This window comes from Corella eumyota, chromosome 2 (genome assembly GCF_963082875.1).
Source record: "Corella eumyota chromosome 2, kaCorEumy4.1, whole genome shotgun sequence".
Classification (NCBI taxonomy): domain Eukaryota; kingdom Metazoa; phylum Chordata; class Ascidiacea; order Phlebobranchia; family Corellidae; genus Corella; species Corella eumyota.
This window is the reverse complement of record NC_137491.1, coordinates 9,212,580-9,231,814: the sequence shown is the minus strand read 5'-3', so window position 1 is coordinate 9,231,814 and position 19,235 is coordinate 9,212,580. Positions and strand designations below refer to the sequence as shown.

Sequence of the window (19,235 nt, the reverse complement as noted above, 5' to 3'; positions counted from 1 at the left end):
TTGTTTAAATTCTAATATGGGGAAAATCAAGTTGGAACCCTATGTAGCCTATTAACATACAATAGCCTAAAAGCGTAACATACAACTAAAACACATTGTTTACTCTAAATAGAAATTCGATATAAGTTCAAAGCACTTTTTATTAGCCCACTCAAAACATACCTTAAATGTAAGGGGTAAAGACTGTAGGCCTATATAAACTTAAATGTCTTGTTGGATTGTTAAAATGTTGCCCAATATATATTGCTTGAAAATTTTTTTACATCTACCCGCGTCAACTTTTAATTTTATAGTTTGGTTATCTTACATTTCTTGTTTAATGGCGCTTGTTAAAAAGTCGTAAATTTAACAAGTAAGGGTCGTAAATTTAACAATTTTTTATGTTATTTTAAATCAACATTACTTATCATTATTTTAACTGTTAAGTTTAATTATATAAATTTCCGAAGGAAACCAAAGCATAATGCATTTTCCCTTAAGTTAAACAAAAAGTATACAAATCAGTTTTCCGTGGTTGTTTTTTGGTGAAACAAGTCGCAAATTAAATAAACGTTGAAGAGAAATGCTCGCGTTGCCAATGTATCAAAAATATTGCGAAATGTGTTTTAACAACAGACTCTCTTGGCCGCATTCCCTTTTTAAATTATCATATGGGGAAAATCAAGTTGCAGACCAATGTAGCCTATTAACATACAATAGCCTGAGAGCGCCCATATACCATTATTGAAGATTAGCATACAACTTATACACTTGTTTCTAAACGTACGTTTTAACACTACGTGTATGTAAATAAACTACATTTTAACATAAAACGTTGTAAGGGAAAGTCCAGGCTTTATCTTAAACAGAATTTCGATTCAACTTTAGAGCACTTTTTTTCATAGCCGTCTTAGGGCAAAATATAGACTATAAACTTAGTTAAACTTAACTGTCCTGTTAGCTCGTTAAAAAAAGTTAGACGTGAACTTAACAATTTTATTATGTTGTTTTAATCCAACATTATCACCATATAATCTGTCATGTTAAAATATATTAAGTTTTATTAGGAATCCGAAGAAGCTTTACAACACTTTAGTATATGGTTATTCAGTATCTTGGTTTTAAAAATTCAGACAGAGTGCTAGTGTAGAGTTACTAGATTTTATTGTTGTAGTTATTTTGCTTGGTTATTCGGTTTAACTGTTTAATTTGGCTTGACTCCGTTTACCGACTCATTTTATTATGATTATATTTGGTTTGGTATTTTGTTTAAGTTTTAGTTATAAACGACAAGACGTTAACAGTAATACTTTTATTGTAATACGGCAAAACACTTACACGGTTTGATTTAAAGTTACATTACAAGATCAGCTAGATTGCTAGACTGACGTTAAAGTTAAAGTACGGTTTGTAGGTCCAGTTATTGCGAGATGCGACGGTGGCCAACTATCGCTAGATTGGCCCGACGATGTAACGATGACCAACTATCGGTAGATTGGTGAAGAATGTTTAAATTGTTCCAGTATTTATAGCACAACCGAAAGGCAATAAAAGTTCGTTCGTTGTAAAGCCGCTGGCCTTCTCCGTACAGGTTACGTGGCTAATTCTCGTTAAGGGCGATTTTAGAGTGCATTGTTTGAAGTTGACGCCCGTTGTAACGAGAATAATTGTTGTACGTGTCCGGTCAATGACATTGAACTAGCTTGAACTTAGAATTGATTGTAATAGGTTTATTACAATTGATTCTACACTAGTAGGTCACGTCCAGTAACTTTAATGTTTCCAAATTATGTCTGAAAGAGATAGCTAAAAAATATTGTTTAATCCAGTTAAAAAAAATCATATGCCTTATTTTGTATAAAAAACTAACGCATTTAATAATTTTTTTTAAGTTTTTTAAGTTTGCTAAAATGTCTAAACAGTTCCAAAAGGAACTTGCTCTTATTGCTCAAACGATTAAGGAACAAAATCTAACTAAAAGGCAGATATTGAAAGAATTGGATCTTTTTGTGTTAGATAACTCAATCCGTGAAAATACAGTCGGCCAACTTAGGGGTCACACTTTAGAAAACAAGATCAAGATTTACGAGGAGGTCAAGAAATGTCAATTCAAAGACATTGTTGTAGCTTCGTTTAATCACATGACAAGGGTAGGAGATGCTTTTTGTCAATATCTTCTTGACAAAAAGGAGGATATGAGTAACCTTTGGTCGTTTTCGGAAGTAACTGAAAGCTGGAAAAATCAAACCCTGGATACGGTTAAAATTCCTGTTTCGTTGCGCAAAATGGAGCAGTATAAAATTCCAAACGCTATTTTGGAAATCGATTTGGCCGATGAGAGTATTGATTGGAAGAAAAAGTTTACAGTCAACGATATGTGCGCATTGTTGTTAAAAAGAATCAAATGGTGTCATGATAATTTGTCAGCTAAAACCAGAGTTCTTGTGAATTTTCGTGACTTTGCTTTTGCAATGAAGACAACTAAAGGATGCATCCGAGTACTTACAGTTGTAGACTACCTAGGTGGTATGCCTGATAAGATAAAACCTTTTGGAGTCTGCATGGAAGAACCTGGTAAGTTTTTACCTGAAGAAGTCGGTGCCTGGTGTGCTTCTGTTCGCAGAGTGATGAACAATCGCAACTGGAAAAATGGAAAACTTCTTGCTCACATACACAAGCGTTGGGGATTGGCACAAGTGAACCAACTGGAATCTCTAATGGACGGGGCTGACGGAATCTGGGCCGGAGTTTGTGAGGAAGGTGCTGGAATGGGTCACGCCAGTTCCACGTTGACTATCATGAACCTTATTAGAATGGGAAACAAAAAGGTTTTGAAGAAATACAACTGTACCTATCTTCGAAAGGCAGCAATTAACGTCACGGAAATCACGACTGGTAACCCACCACATTATCGAGAACTAGTTTACGGCGAACGAGCGTTGGACCTTTGGCTCCCTGGCGATAACAACGCACCGAGAGAATTTGATATGGCGAAATTTTTCGGAGAAGAAGCTCCCAGACGAGTAACGGATGTCACATCGCCTGACATGATCGTGAAAAGATTAGTTCAATTGTTTGGAAAAAATTCTGGTTTTACATTGGATCGCGCGAAGAAAATGAAGGAACTTCTGCTTGAAGATTTACGCTCCAACCGCAAGGAAGAATACATGAGTGAAGTCGGGCTTGCTCTTTTGTTTGACAGAGCAGGAGGAAAACTTACCGAAGACATGTGTGACGCGATTGATAAAATGAAAGTCAACCATCCACTTCATGAAAGGTTGCTCAAGGAAGTCCGGGATTTATGGGACAAATGGGATATCAATGAGGAAAAAGTTGGCGATGATTGCTTACAATTCGACTCTTTCTATAACGCATTCATGTCTCCATACTTTGGCTGTTTTCGATGCGACGACACCCGAAAAGGCTTGAAATGCTTGGATATGGACGAAGATGGTTTAATCGATTGGAAGGAATTCGCAGTTTACTTGAAATGGGCACTGCACGAGTATGCGGAAATTAATAGCATGGATAGACTGCTGTCCTACACGTTCCGAAAGGGTATTATACCGGCTATGCAAGACGAGAATTTAGCAAAGCACAACAGCCAGCAACATTCCAAATAAAACTTCAACGACATGACATTGTAGCTTAGCATATATGTTTTTTACAATATATTATAACAATTTTTTTAATAGTCTTGGCATATTTGTCTACATATATAAATTTACGTCAAACATGTGTTTTGTAGAATCTAAACGCTGTATGTTTTACGCTGTTTAATTTTTTTATACAATTTTAACACAAAAAACTACAAACATTCAAATAGTATCTTGGTTTTAGCTTTGCTTTTTTTAGTAGTATTTTGTAGTCATGTGTGGTGTGATTGTAATTTTTCATGTAGTTTAATAAACAAAACATTTAGAAAATACATTTTATTAAAAACTACATTTTAACGCAGCTACATTTTATTAGAGATATAAAGGGTATAAACATAGATTATGAGAATACTTTACCAACTTTCGTCACTGCTTACTTTAACCATATCTTGCTTGCTAACAATAAAAAAGAAGGGTATTGTTAAAAAGTTTTTTTTAATGCTTACTATTTTCAATAGTAAATCCAAACTAACCTATTATCACCATGGGCGTTGGAACCAAAAGAATGCTCAGATATATCGAAAATATCAACTTCATCGTTTTCTCTATATGAATGATCATCCTTATAGGAAGAAAACCTTTTGCCAGCTCTTTAATAAAAAACATTTTAAGGTATAAATAGATTTTTCTATAACAGTTGTTTAGTGGGCTAAGGGCTTAAAAATCAAAAAAATACAATAAAAAATCAAAATATTGAGCAACATTATAACCATAAGATGCATTTTCGCCAAATGCTATTAAAATAACTTGTATTTTTACATTTCTTTTGGTTTCCCCATGCCAGTATTTGATTCTTCTGAGTGGAATGAGTCATCTGAATAGTGAAGTTCTGGTTCATTTTCTTCTCCCCACTTTAACATAGCTGATATACCTTCTTCACTTTTTAAATTATAAGCAGGAGGCTTTAATAGGAATGTGTTATGGTTTAAAATAAAAATGGAAAATTATATTTTGTGACCATGAAATTTATTTTTTCTTAAATTTAGTAATCCTTTTTTTCAAAACTGAAGGACATTAAAAATCTTTCATTTTATGATCACCTTTTTTGCTTGTGGTCTCGAAAAATCCAAACCTTCTTGATTTGAATTATCAGATTCAGAATGTTTATTTTCAGAATTAACCCTTAAGTTATAAAATTCGTTAAAGCTTGTTCTTAATAAAAATAAAAAGTAAATGTAATTTTACTCACAAACTTTCTTCTATATTTTCACTTATGCTTCCAGCAAAATCTTCCACTGATATTTCATTTGTAATTGATTCATCAGTTTTGTCGATTGGGTGTGCATTAAAAGTATAGCGGTCAATTTTTTCAAGACTTGGCTGTAAGTGAAGAGAAGAAACTTCTGCATCAGATTTTCCAACAGATTCTAAAATTTTTTCAGAAGTGTCATTTTGTTTGGAGAGACTCTTCTCTGATGACTTTGATGCAGATGAAATTTTTCGTTCCGGTTTAAGCTTTTCCGTGTCGGAGTCACTACTTATACTAGGAGGATGTACTTCCAAGTCAGAATTTACCTCTTCATGTACTGAAATATCTTTATCTTTTTTGAAAGGATCGCCATATTTTGGAGTTTTTGATTTTGAGGAAATGGAGCTATTGACAGATGCTTCAAAATCGATCAAAGAATCTGATTTCTTAGAATCCATGTTAGAAATACTACTGTTAAGAATTTCTTCCAATGAAGCTCTATCTTCATCATTATGGGATGATTTGCTACTAATTTTGGATACAGAGGGTTTATTATTGGGTTTCTCTGAATTATTTGAAACAACAGATGGTAAGGAAGAAAGCGTTCTTTTAATTGCAACAGGTGGTAGGGTTGAAGTATTGCCAAGGGAAGTAATTGGTCTTTGCGGCTCACTTTTAAGTTCAATTTTCGATTCGGTTTCTATTTTTCGTACCGTGTTTATTCTTGGTGAGCTAACTGAAGACTTTGAATTTTCTTCTGATGAGGTTTTGCCAAAATCTCCTAGTCTTAAGGAAGCCTCATTTTTAACCGAATTTTCACTGCTTGATATTGACACACTTTTTTCATCTTCTTGATTTCTTAAATTTTCTAAATAATTTAATAACATGAAAAGGTTTTTTAAAAAACAAAATAAAAACAGGTTATATTATTTTTTTAATCTTAACTCAAAAAATTAAATTTAACAATATATTTAAATACACAAGTTTTCACAAACAAGGTATTGCTAAATTACTTTTATCTTAATACCTGTATTGATTTTAACATTATCAGGTTTAAAGCTGTGCTCTGATTTTTTTATTTTGTTTGTATCGCTCTGAAATGCACAATCCACATCCTTTTTTGATATCCGTAATTCATTTAAATCTAATATCCCCGCTTTATTTTCTGGCTGTATTAAACTCCTAGATGTTCTTGCAGATGGTTGTGGCAATGTAGAATTCACTTCAGAAAATGATTGCCTGTTTTCAAATGCAGAAAACTGATAGTCATCAGATTCTTGAAAACAAAAAAAATTTCAACTTAACAATAATTCAATGAAAATTGTAGAAGCTTGATTTAGCTCAGTTGATAACTTTCTTTTTTAATTAAACTTAACATGATTTTTGATAAAATAATAGTTAAAACTGTACTTGGTTTGTGATTGGTTCTTGATTTAGCTTGTTGTTTCAGAAGTTGTTTATAATTTGTGTTTATATATCTGTTATAATCTTCATCCAGTTTATCTGACTGTATTTCAAGATCCTTTATTCTTTTGTAATAAAAAAAAAATTAATATTCCAATCTTTAAATAAATGCAATTTAAAATAGTAAAATAACTTTTTGAAATAAATACTATAACATCTATATTGTCATTTTGTTGCTTAAAAGAACTATTTTTATACCTTTGCCTTATATCAAGCCTAATACCAGTAGGTTGTTCCACAGATGACTGTGTATAGTTTAAACCAGTTGAAACTGGATTAAACTGGAATGACTCATCATTTAGAGGTTCATATTCCCTGATTGGATCTCTGTAAGATTGGTTGGTTGTGCTTCGATTTAAAATAGTTTGTACTTGTTGAGGAATGTTGGTTAGTTCTCTTTGGTTTGAAAGATAAAGCAGAGCTAAAAAAAATTTGACTAGAATAAAATTATGCATTGAAAAAATAATAATAACATATTTATACATAATAAAAGTAAGATGGATAGTTTAACATTGAACAAGTTGTTTTTACAATATATATATGACCTTAATAGTAAGTAAATTTTTAATATTATCACCTAATTTATTTAATTTGTGATATTTTTTTACCATTATTGCTATCTTCTAGAGCTAATTTCATTTGTTTTAACATTTCTTCAAGGTGAGTTTTCTGGGCCAATTCTTCGCATTGTTGTGCTTTCAACTGACTCACTTTTAATTCCTAAATAAAAATTAAAAAATTTTTTAACTAAGGTTCAGTTTTATTTCATATTAGAAACTTGGCATTTCAAATACTTACCAAATTTTCAGAGTGACTTGTTTTTAAAGTTGATTTAAGAGTTTGATTTTTAGACTCAGCCAAACTTTTAATGGCTCTAAACATAAAAAAAAAATTCCAAAAAAAACTTTAATTATTTCATTAAAAATTATTTTTTTACACATTTACTTAAATTGTACCACATACATTTTCAGCTCTTCTAATTCTTCCCTTAACTGCATATTTTCTGTATGAGCATTTGTTTTTATTAATGATCTATCCATTGCTAAATCTCTCTAAAAAAATTAAGAAAAAACTTTATTTATTTAAATCCTTATAAAAAATTTAATAAAAAATATATGTAGTGTAGACTGTGTTAAAAACATGTTTTTAAGCAGTAGAGTTACCTTTAATTCTGTTATTTCATGTTTTAAATTTTCAATATGTTGTGACTTTCCATTTACTTCCTCCATTATAGCATTCATATCGCTTATTGTAATAACTATGAACAATGGAATATTAACTGAATCAACTTGTCATAATTATGGTACCAGTAGAAATGTGTAAACTAAATTTTCAATTACTGTTTAAATTATTCTTCAAATTTATAGTTTTAGAAAATTATAAAATTTATCTAATAAAAACCTTGTTTTTTGCTGTGTGAATTTCTAAAAGAATCTGCCAATGATGTCACAAAGGATTCTGCTTCGTGATTAGTTGTTTCTTCTAAAAAGTTTTGACCAATCACATCGACTTTGCTTAACTTGGAATGTTCCTTAAAAGATTTGGTATAACATAAAATCAGCTAAAGTATTACCTTAATTGTATATGTTTATTGAGTTTATATCCAAAAGGTAGTACATTTTTTTAAAAGAAAATTAAAATCAAAATAATGAGAATACCATTTCATGTATAAGTTGTTCTTTTCTGTTAAGTACCTCTTCTCTTGTCTTTATTTTTTGAAGTTCAAACAATAAAGACTGTCTTTGGTCATGCATTTCTTTTTCCATTGTCTAAAAAGTAAACAGTTTAAATTAGACCGACAGTATAAAAAATGCCAAAAATGTGGATGCACCTCTCGTTGACTGTTCAAACGATCAATTGCTGATCGCTCTCTGCTCTGAAGAGAATTTCGTTTTATTTGGAAATCATTTTCTAGACAGTGAAGTCGACTCTCAAGCTAAAAGTTAAATTTAGAAATCCACATAAATCAAGTATATACATACAAAAAATACAATATTAAACCTTATGTACAACGTACTTTATACATTTTTTTAAATATCCTTTCAGGGGATAGGGTTTATATATTTTTATCAGGAAAGAGTGTAACATTGTGCTGTGTTTGAGCTATAGCCGTAATGCAAGGGCAAATAGTGTGGCATTGGTGTGACTTGAACCATAAACCTTTAGGCTTGTAGTCCTTCTGAGGCCATGACCAGTAAGTATACCACACTACTAAACTCCTTATTAGATTTTACCTTGTCTTTGTACACATTTGATTCTTCCACTCTCATTTTAGCAAGTTCCAGAGCTTTCCATTGCTCCAGTGCAACTTTTGCTCTTTTTTCTGCAGCCTTCTCTGCTTTCTTAGTAGCCACAGAAAGGGTTGTAACACTAATCGCTGGTTCAAACTGTTTTCGTTTTCCTATAACTTCATCATCAACAGCTTTTAATTTTTCAGCTTAGAAATAAAAGTTTCTAGTCAAAAAAGGGTGACTTTAGGATTCAAACCCAGTCTGTCTGGTAATAAAAAAAAACTTAAAAGTCTTTTAGAAGTGTGCTAAAATATCTTTTTAAAAATACATGACAACTACAACATTTAATATTTTTTATACCAACCTAATGTTAGAGATTTTTTGTCTTCATTGATTGTGAAAATATTTTCTTTGTTTTCTTTTTGAGTCTTTGAAGCTGCAAGTCCTTCTAACATTTTCCACAATAAAATTACTGAACCTTTGTGTTGGGCAGACCTTTAAAATATAAAACTAGGTAAGTGCTTTTTAAGATATTTAATAACCAAAATTTAATGATTTTGTATATAAATATATTAAACAAAACACAAAGGTATATAACATCATAGTAATAACATAGTTAGATAGCAAACCTGGGTGTTGATGATTTCAGTTGATCATTATTAAACGACAATTCTTCTAGGTTAAAACTATTTGAAATTCCCAATCTTGCTAATATTTCTTCCGTTAATGAACTCTTTAAAAACGAACACAAACATTTTTAAGTGAGATTTTATTTTTTATTTTATTACCTTATTGTAATAAATAATACCAAGACTTTTTTTAACATTTTTTTAACTTACATCATAAGTTTCTAAACCAGATTCTTGTTGAAAAAGAGATAATGTGTATTGGTATTTGCTTTGTTTAATGTGTTGGAGAAAAAGATTGTCAACAGCTTGTTGTACCCAGGAACGACCTAAAGTACAAATAATTTTTTTGTATATATATCTTCATCCTCAATGTGGAAAGGTTGAACTCACGACCTAAACATAGAGTAACAACTGTTACCCCGACCCAGTCTTAAGTTGCCTGTGGAGTTTGAGATAGATTATAAGTGCCTCATAATTATGCTGCTGATTAAAGACTGGCTCAGCAGGGGTTCATATCGTTTATAGTACATTACTCAAGGGAGCTACAGCATGAGAGCAGTGAGGATTGAACCCACAACCTTATGTGGTGTAGCAAGTGTTTATACCACTACATCACAATGCCAGTTACTAAAAAAATCACACACTAACAAAAGGAATATGTCTACATAGTGTAATACAAAAGAATGCCCTATTATACCTAAAACAATAATAAAATTATACATATGAAGGTCAAAGTTACTATTTTTGTTTGCAAGTGTTGCTGCCAAAAGATCGGATGTTTGTAAGTCAACTCCTACTTTAGATTTTCCTCTCAGCTCGTTTATCATACTTTGGCGTAATTGACTCTACAAAGTCAAACAATCACAAAAAAATAAATTCAAAAATAATATCATGTATAAACCTACTTTTTGACGTTATTGATAGATGATACAAAATACACGTAACTAACCTTTAGTTGGTGCAAAACTCCGGACGATTTCATTGACCGAAACATTTGACTTTTTAGGTCGTCTGCAGTCATCCCAACAATGCTGCTATTTTTATTAATTTTCTCCATTTTATTTTATTAACGTATCAAATAAACTTACAACCACCTATTATATAAAACCTTTCTATTTTGGCGTCTGCACCTGCACTTAGATAGCGTTTCTGCTGTTCATCTCATGCAATACAGATTTTAAAATGCACAACATCAACAGTTATTTTATATTTACTCGGATTTAAAATTATTTTAGTGCGTAGTAATAGAAATTGAAATCAACCGTTATGAAAAAGTATCGAACACCAGCTGATCGAATTTTTAATTAGTTTATCCTCGACATTTGAAGAAGATTTTAAGTGCAGTAAAACTTAAACAAGCATAAAATCTTTGAAAAACTCATGTAATTTTCATTTATCCAGTGATATATACTAAAAGATTGGTTAATACCTTCCTAATAACTTTTCTACGGTTAGCTAAACTAGACATTTTTAACTACTTTTATTTTTATTTCAAAATTACAAAACAACAAACAATTACTACTAACTACCAACAAAAATTAAAAAATTAAAATAAATTTAAAATAAAGTAGTGCAAAGTAATGAAAAGAGTCAACAACAATTATAGAATCATAATCAAAAGTGATTTTTAACAAATAAAAAAATGGGGGGAAATAAAACGATGAATATATTTACAAAATAAATTGTAACCTTATAATTTAACTTTACCTAATGTTATCAAATAAAACAAAAATTGATAAATTAATAAGGAAGAAAGGGTTTGGATGACACTGGTCTACCTTCTTTATTCGAAATTGGTTCAGCACTTACATTCGTACCACTGCTACTAGTTAAAAGATGGTCGTTTATTACTTTTCTGTAAAATAACAACACCATTTAAGATTTGTTCTAGCGTACCATAAATAACAAGTATATTGTAAATTTAATTTACCTAAAGCTGCGTGATTCTGTTAGAAACTTTCTTGCTTTTGTGATTTCATTATTTACACGTTTTAAATCATCTCCTTCAAATACTGGGAGATTTGGGTACTGAGAAAAAAAAATAAAAATAACATTCTATGCAATTTAAAGGTTACTGAACAAAAAACTTAATGAATAAATTTTAAAATTTACATCTTCATCCAAACAACCATCATTGATAAGTCGATGAGCAGCAAACTGGGCATCCATTTCACCATGGCAACGGTGATACCTTCCTCCAGTTGCTACAGATAACTTCTTTAAGAACCCATTAGCACCCCTAAAATAATAACAAGTTGTAGTTTTTATGTTGTGTTAAACGAGAACCGAATATCATGATGGGATAAATTTAATTGTATTTAAGACACCCATAATATAACTATTTGTATGTATAGGCGTGGTAGTTTTAAAGATATAACTTTGTCAGTTGCTTTTTTATAAAAATTTTGGGCTTATAGTTCTGTTAAAACTAACTTTTAGTGATTTTAATCAAAAATGCAACTTACTGGTTATCACAATTGAAAGAAATACTGTGAACAGGAATCTTCCTTGAATTGAGTTCTTCAACTCTCTCCAAAGTTAACTTAAAACTTGTGTCTGGTTTGCCATCACTTAACAAATAAATTCCCTCTACTTCACTATCTGAGAAAGCCACCTAAAACATCAAAACTGCCATATTAATACCATAAAAAATAAATTGCCTACAATATATACAAAAGTAGTAGCTTAAAAAATTTGCTTAACACACATAAAAAATAACAAGCCAAAATTTCAATGTATAAAGAATTCGACTTTCCAACCTCTAATGCCTCAAGTGTTGATGTCCCTCCTTCAGCATTTAAAGAAGAAGTCCATTGTATAGCATCATGACAGGTGGTTTCATTTGCTTCAGTTACACTTTCTTGCCACTGCTTTGTTCCATTTGAATATGATATAAGATTAAAACTAAAAAAATATTTTTATTTGATTAAGGTGGAATAACTAATATAAAATTAATAAATTATTTAAGATTTTTTTAAATCTATTTTATTTTACTTGATCTTGTTTCCCGAGAATTGTTCCCATATCAGTGAAGTCATTTCTTTCTTTAACTCTTCCATGTAAACATTCATAGAACCTGATGTGTCAATTAGTATCACAACCTAAACAAAAAAAAATCTATAACTTAAACTGAAAAAAAATATAAAAAAAATCAAATATACATTTTTTGGCATATTTTTTCACTTACATTTTTTTCTAAAATTGTTCCGAATGTCTTTCTACTGCCAGACAACAACCATTGTAGTCTAAGAAGGTATCTTCTCATTGCAGTATTTGTGTGTTTCTCATAATCCAATAATTCCTGCTCTTTCATGTCAATGTGACGAATATGTCCCTAAAACGTTTTAGTTCTCGTATTTCAAATTTTAAGGTTTATTGATTATTATGATGAACAATTTTTGTTATGTGACTACCTTAGGCAATCATGATATAACATAATGGCAGTGGGGATCTAACCAAGACCTCAGTATGAAATATATTTTATGAAATATTATAACTTAGAAAACATTATTCACCTCAATTTCAACACTTGGAAATATTGAGCAAAACCATTTTGATGTTACATTTGATTTGCTTGATTTAACTTTCGACTTCTCATGACAACAGACTGGTCCAGAAACATATTTGTCCAAGTTTAATTTCAGTTTGTTAAGAGAATATTTTTTCATCCACTAAAAAGAAGAAATACTAGTATCAAAATAACAAAAAATAAATTGCACAAAAAACTAACTTAGAATTTCTTAAACTTTTTCAGAAATTTTTAGAAAAAATTAACAATAAGTTAATAACAATACCTATTGTAAAATATTTAATTTTACCTCTTTGGATGATAAATATTCCTCAACTTGTGGCAACACCGGTTCAGGCACCGCCTTTCTCACACTTTTTTGCTTTGGAAATTTTCTGAACACACTTCCAACATTGTTTTTGTGTTCAACATAAAATGGTTCAGATTGAGATCTGGATTGTTTCTTCTGTTTTGATAATTTGGAAGTAGCAACCTGCTCCTCATTGTCCTTGTATGGGGCTGTGGTAATTTGAAGTATTAAACATGTGTTTAACTAGTAATTTATTTAAATTTTAAAGATTGCAAATGTTTCAATTTGGCTTACAGATTTATATAAGCAGAATAGGCATACATATTATGTTTTTTTGAAAGATGTATATTATAACAAAAAAAACTTTTTTGTCATTTAATTAATTTTATTGCTTTTTTTACTTTCGCTTTTGTTGAATAAAAATGCAAAGTTAAAAAAACCTGGTGGTAAAAGAGCTTTCTTTGTGGGAACCTTCCATTTTATTGACTTTAGAGATTCTGCTTCTCTTCGATTCTAATAAAAATTTATTTTGACTTTATAAATTTTAAATTTTCACAAGCATTTTGTAGAGTTTACAAATCTATGCTATTTATATTGAAAATGTTGTAAGTAAAAATTACCGCTCTAGCCAATGATAGAGCTGTTGGTCTAGGTTCAATAAATTCAGTTATTTCATTTCTTTTCCAACTTTTTAAAGTTGGCGAGGCATAAAGTTCCTGTTACAAATTAAAATCAAAAAATTAAAACGTATAAGCAGCAAAAATATATTCTTTAAGTTTAATTTTACAGCTTAGTACATTTCACATAATATAGCTTATTTATGTAAGTTTAAAATTTTGTTTTGGAAATAAATACCAGTGCTTGTTGCTTTCTTGCAGCAATTTCCTCTTTATTTCTTACATCTCGTTCCTTAACTTGACCAACTAACTGAGCACACCGTTGTGCATAATGAACACCTTTTTCCATCTCAGTTGTAAGAAGTAAAACATCATCACTCTCAATAATACCTGTAATAAATAATTAGTCTAAAAAGCTGTCATTTAAAAAATATAAAAAAGGTATTAAAAAATATTGTTAGAACAGGCAGCAGGATGTAGAGGTTAGACCACTTGACTTTACCACAAAATTTTTTTAAATTCAAACAATTTAATAGACACCCTTTACACTGCTAAACCTTTTTCACTACAAAGCAAGCACATGTAAAGTTTTGTACAATTTACAAATTACCTGATTCTCTAAACCAATGAAATCTTCCTCCTGTTGCATGTGCAAGATTTCTTAAATAGTCAGCTGTTTGTTGAGCAGTGGAATATCTGCTTGGCATATTGGTTTCATTCACCTTAAAAATGAATAACAATAAAATGTTAACAGTAAAAAAAAATAAAAAAGTTCAAAATACTGTAGGCATATGCACATTTATAATACACCAAAAAGGACAAATGATTTACGTTTATTTAAAGCTAGCCCTAACTTACATTGTAATCATCTATGCTGAACAAAATTGTGTGAACTTTAGTTGGGGATCCAATGCAGACTTCACTTACATAAGAACAAACTACATCCTATTAATACAATAACAATTTTATGGTTAATTTATACATAAGTCTAAAAAATAGTAAAACACATAAAGGTTGAAATATTTTATAAGTTTTAAAAAATTGTATTTTACTTAAAAAAATATTATTAATTTAAAAAAAATATTATTAAAGTTTATTCAAAACAAAATTAAAAGTTTTAAACTTCTTGTTGGTCTGGAATTCCACTTCCGATTAAATAAATTCCTTGAGGACCTCCGTACATCTTTATATCCTCCTCATTTTCCACACAATGTCGAAACACTGACATCACACTTCTACTTCCATTTGCTTGTAAGTTAAGAACCCAACTACACAAATAACAGTAAATGTTTAAATAGTTACATTGTTTTTTTTTCGAGTTTAAAATGTATTTTTGTAGCAATTTGAAAAAACTGCTGTTGATCTATACATAAATTTTAAATTTAAACAGTTTTTGTTTTTTGCAATTTTTTAAACAACTTAAAATATTTTTAGCATATGACTTACTTCCAGGCTGCTTGTAGGTTATCAATTGTTGGTTTTACCATATGAGGTTTCCACATTTTAGGGTGACTACCAAACCTAAAATATTTCAAATTAAAACACTACAAAAAAAATTAATATACTTTTTGTGCTACTATATATCTTTTTCGATTGTAATTTGTTTGTCTATACAAGTTCTATTTTTCTTGAAAAGACTTACGCTATAATATTGAATGCTTGTTTGTTTGCAATCTGTTGTTCAAGAACTAATCTAAGAGAATGCTGAAGATGAATCATGTAAGGTTGGTTGGATAATGATGTGTCGACAAGCAAGATTACTCTAAGAAAAACATAGAACAAAGTAAAGAAAATAAAGTGGTTTTATGTTGTTAAAAAAACTCTTAATTTAATAAATTTTGTTTTTAAGTGCAACTAGAATATTGAATTTTATGCTTGTAAGTATATAACATTGTAAAAAATTAGAAAAGAGTTAATCAAATTTGTTTACCTTTTCTCACAAATTGTTCCCCATATTCTTCTGCTTGCAGATGACAACCACTCGACTCTTCTCTCATATTTTTTTACACATGCACCTAGATCCTCCTACAAATAAGCAACTATTTCATTAAACATTTTAACAACTTTAATACACACATAAAGGGCTAACAACTATTAATAACCTTTGACTATAAATTGTATCAAAACATTTGCACATTAGAACAAATAAAAAAAATTAGGTTTTTTTACTGGTGTTTGATATACCTGATATTGATCAAGCATTGGAACATCAACATGAACATTCTTGATACTTCCATCATGCCATTCAAACTGTTGCATGGCAATCTAAAAAAAATAATAGTTATTGTATAAGATCATTGGGCTTACGGTAAATAAATATAGATGATTGAATTTAAAGTCTTACACCAAGTGTTTTAGATTCAACAGCTTTTCCTAAAATTGGAATAAACTCCTGGACAGGATCAAAAGAGTTAGGTGCAAGAATCTAAAAAACAAAAAATTACAAATGAAAAAAAAAATTATCTATTCATAGACAATTTGACAAAAAAATAAAATGCAATTTTTTGCCAGTTTTAGTACCTGATACAAGTTAAGATCTTGCGCCCTTAATTCATTGTTAGCTAACCACTCAGCTGAGGTTAATGGGTGAAAGTTAGGTGTTTCGATACTTAATGGTTTGTTGTGGTTTGGGGGTCTTGGTAAGAACCTTGCAGCAGAAAGGTTGTCTACTTCTAATGCAATCTATATAAAAAAATATGATGTTACTTTTATAAAAAAAAAAATAAATTAAAAATAACTGAAAAAATTTGGTTATTAAGTAACATTTGTGTGACAATAAAAAGATAAGAATTTACTTCATTTTCAATACTGATTAAAGCATCTCCAAGCATTCCTGTTCTCATTTGTTTTATTTTTGAAATAACATCAACACAACGCTGGGCTTCTTTTAGCAATAACTGAATGTCAAAACTCTAAAAAAATAACAAACAAAAATTACATAAAAGACTAAAGAATAATGACATGTTTAATAAAGTAATTAAATCTTGCATAGGTTACTATATAACTTGTTAAAGATTGTAGAAATAAAACAAGTCGTTCACTAGAAATCAGTTATACTCTAATAAGTATTAAGACTTTATTCATAATCTGAACTCACCTTGTAAACTTCACGATCATCAGAAGAATTAAAACAGTGATACCTTCCATTGGAATGTTCAGCTAATTTCTCTAATGTTTGGTGAGTCATGTGATTACTTGTGTCATATGCAACTGCATGAATGGGTAAATCACGACCCAATAAACATTGCTGGACGTAATCAAACAGAACTGTAGATGTCTGGTCAGGACTAAAGCAAAAAAAATTATGAAATTTGAACTATGACTTTTAAAAATAGGAATATTAGAAACTACTTACCAATTACCAAGAATGATAACTATGGAATTAAGTTTTTTGATTTTTAATATTTTCTTAAAAGCTTGAAGTAAGTTGCAGCCTCCTGAAGGATGCAAACCACGGACAAAATCTTTTGCTTCCTCCAATCTACAAACAAAATATATTATTACCCTAAACAAACAAAATGTATAAATAAAAAAAAAATTATTAGTAAATTTACTAATTGAAATTTATCTTCTCACTCTATAATTAGGATCTTTAAATTGTATAAATACAATTGTATGATTGTATATTTTTAGGTATTTGACATTGAAATAATCAAACTTGCAACTTACGTCCTCAAATTAATGTCTCTTGGGTTGTTCCACAAATTTTCAGTGTCGGTTCCAAATCTTAAGAAGTATAGGGACTTCTTAAACTTCAGTTGTTCATCAATTAAATGCTTGAAAATTTATTTAAAATTAGTCAAAGCACTTAAAATAATAGCCTACCAAGTTAATTTAATAAAAAAAAATTAAAAAATTACAATATTTAAAGTTTAATTTGAATTTTCTCTAAAAACATACCAGTAAAGATTGTTGAAAAGCTTGCAAGCGACCAAATCCTGTATTTGCGTCTGAGGAATCAATCAACACACCAACCCTTTCACCTTTCACCAAACCAAACAACTAAAAACAAATTTGTTAAAATTTAGAAATAGTTAAAAATATACCTTTATAAAGAATAACTTTTAATTAGAATTTATGTCAGTACAAATGATGTCTTTTTAATAATTTAAAGAGTAAAAAACAGTAAAATTTACCTTTTTGCTTCCTTCCAGCAACCACTTAACTCTTTTATGATAACTTTCAATTGACCTTAAAAAATCAGTACAAACATTTAATTAAATTCGTTAATATAAAAATAACTGATGTACTTACATGTTTAGTTTAAATTCGATTTCTGTGATTGCAGTTGAATCAAAAACTAAGTGACGTCCTTCCCCAGCTTTTCTATATAAAAACCAAATATTTATATTTATTAAAGTATGTAATATGAAAAATGTTTAAACTTTTTGTTTTTAATCTTACTTTACTTGTCTTCCCTTTTGCAGTAAATCTTTTAAAGTTATTTTTTGATATTCGATGCTGTGGTTTAGTAGCCATTCTGCTGAAGTTTGGCCTTTACTGGGGACTGCAGTAAATTGTTTGGCACGCTAAAAATAATTTACAAAGATTGATCATTTTTAAAAAATATTTTGGTTGAAAGTATGCTCATGTTGAAGGTGTGCCTTTAAATTCGATTAATTTTCACTAGCTGTACTTAAAACTGTTTACAAATATTAAGGTAGAATTAAATTTTACCATAAATTACAATTAAACAACTTTAATTTTAGAAAATATTTAATAAGTTTATAATCTGACAATACTTACTTCCAAATCAGCTGTTTGGTTGACATGGGTGACAATGTAGTCAGATTGTGGAGAAACAGATAATTTATCGATTTTATCATCTTTCCATGCTGGCCGAGCATTCGGAAATCTTATTTCATCACATTGACTTGAGCTAAAAAAAACATTTAATTACAATAATGCTACTACTAATTAAGTAACTTTAAAAACATTATAGTTTTATAACACAAAAAAATGTGAAGAAGCTAGCATTAAAAATAATCATTTTACCATTTAAATATTTTCTAAAGCGATTAAACAAATAAACCAACAAGCAAAACTCGAATTAAAAGTGTAGTATCGTCAGACAGTTTTTAGGTATTTTTTGATGACAAAATTTATAAAAATTTACCTGTCATATTTAGCTTGGTTGTTTCTTCTTCTGTGCATTTTGGGAACGTTGTAATAATTAGAAACAATAATAATTTGCCGTTTATAACCCCCAAAACAGCACTTGCCGAGTGATTACAAACACTCAAAACTTAATAAAAAATAGCACTAAAGTTGCTACAACAATATTGTTTACACATAAATGTAGCGGTTATTTATCCTCGAAATATATGTAATTATCGAAATTGTTAGAAAAAGAGATTTGTAATACAACTTGAAAGTTTAACATTAAAAAAACAATCAATTTGTAAAAAAACACAATAAAGATATTAGTATATCATTTACTAACAAATCGTTATATATGTAACCCTATGTATTTTATTGTTCATCAAAACTAATATAAACAGTAACTTCCTATAGCATCTTCTTACATAGTAAATTTACAAGCTTCTAATAAATCGTTTATTTACCAATACATATTTAACTTACAAACGAATAACAATTGCTTAAAATTTTATAACTTGATAAGACAAAATTACCATAGGTTAATTTTCTTTT

General features: G+C 29.6%; 2 protein-coding genes across 2 annotated transcripts; both read right to left on the bottom strand.

The window, feature by feature from the left end:
- Positions 1–3,897: 3,897 nt before the first annotated feature.
- Positions 3,898–10,301, bottom strand: LOC145741650 (uncharacterized). The gene is made up of 21 exons (XM_082559268.1): positions 10,098–10,301; positions 9,888–9,993; positions 9,359–9,474; positions 9,149–9,252; positions 8,884–9,014; positions 8,523–8,725; positions 8,120–8,224; positions 7,947–8,057; positions 7,690–7,819; positions 7,452–7,546; positions 7,252–7,340; positions 7,087–7,162; positions 6,897–7,008; positions 6,487–6,709; positions 6,235–6,353; positions 5,852–6,100; positions 4,825–5,692; positions 4,676–4,757; positions 4,395–4,537; positions 4,109–4,225; positions 3,898–4,031 (listed from the first exon to the last, which is right to left on the bottom strand). Exons 1-21 carry the CDS (start codon positions 10,203–10,205, stop codon positions 3,989–3,991), a joined length of 3,330 nt encoding a protein of 1,109 aa, XP_082415394.1. The 5' UTR covers positions 10,206–10,301; the 3' UTR covers positions 3,898–3,988.
- Positions 10,302–10,636: 335 nt separating this feature from the next.
- LOC145741553 (von Willebrand factor A domain-containing protein 3A-like) lies at positions 10,637–18,808 on the bottom strand. The gene is made up of 31 exons (XM_082559154.1): positions 18,700–18,808; positions 18,330–18,462; positions 17,988–18,112; positions 17,838–17,909; positions 17,720–17,774; positions 17,484–17,585; positions 17,253–17,359; positions 16,939–17,064; positions 16,681–16,870; positions 16,379–16,495; positions 16,104–16,265; positions 15,928–16,008; positions 15,768–15,848; positions 15,514–15,608; positions 15,226–15,345; positions 15,030–15,104; positions 14,707–14,851; positions 14,442–14,528; positions 14,194–14,305; positions 13,822–13,973; positions 13,587–13,682; positions 13,407–13,479; positions 12,967–13,175; positions 12,664–12,819; positions 12,336–12,482; positions 12,143–12,249; positions 11,908–12,052; positions 11,614–11,762; positions 11,261–11,387; positions 11,079–11,176; positions 10,637–11,003 (listed from the first exon to the last, which is right to left on the bottom strand). Exons 1-31 carry the CDS (start codon positions 18,735–18,737, stop codon positions 10,889–10,891), a joined length of 3,597 nt encoding a protein of 1,198 aa, XP_082415280.1. The 5' UTR covers positions 18,738–18,808; the 3' UTR covers positions 10,637–10,888.
- Between the last annotated feature and the right edge of the window lie 427 nt (positions 18,809–19,235).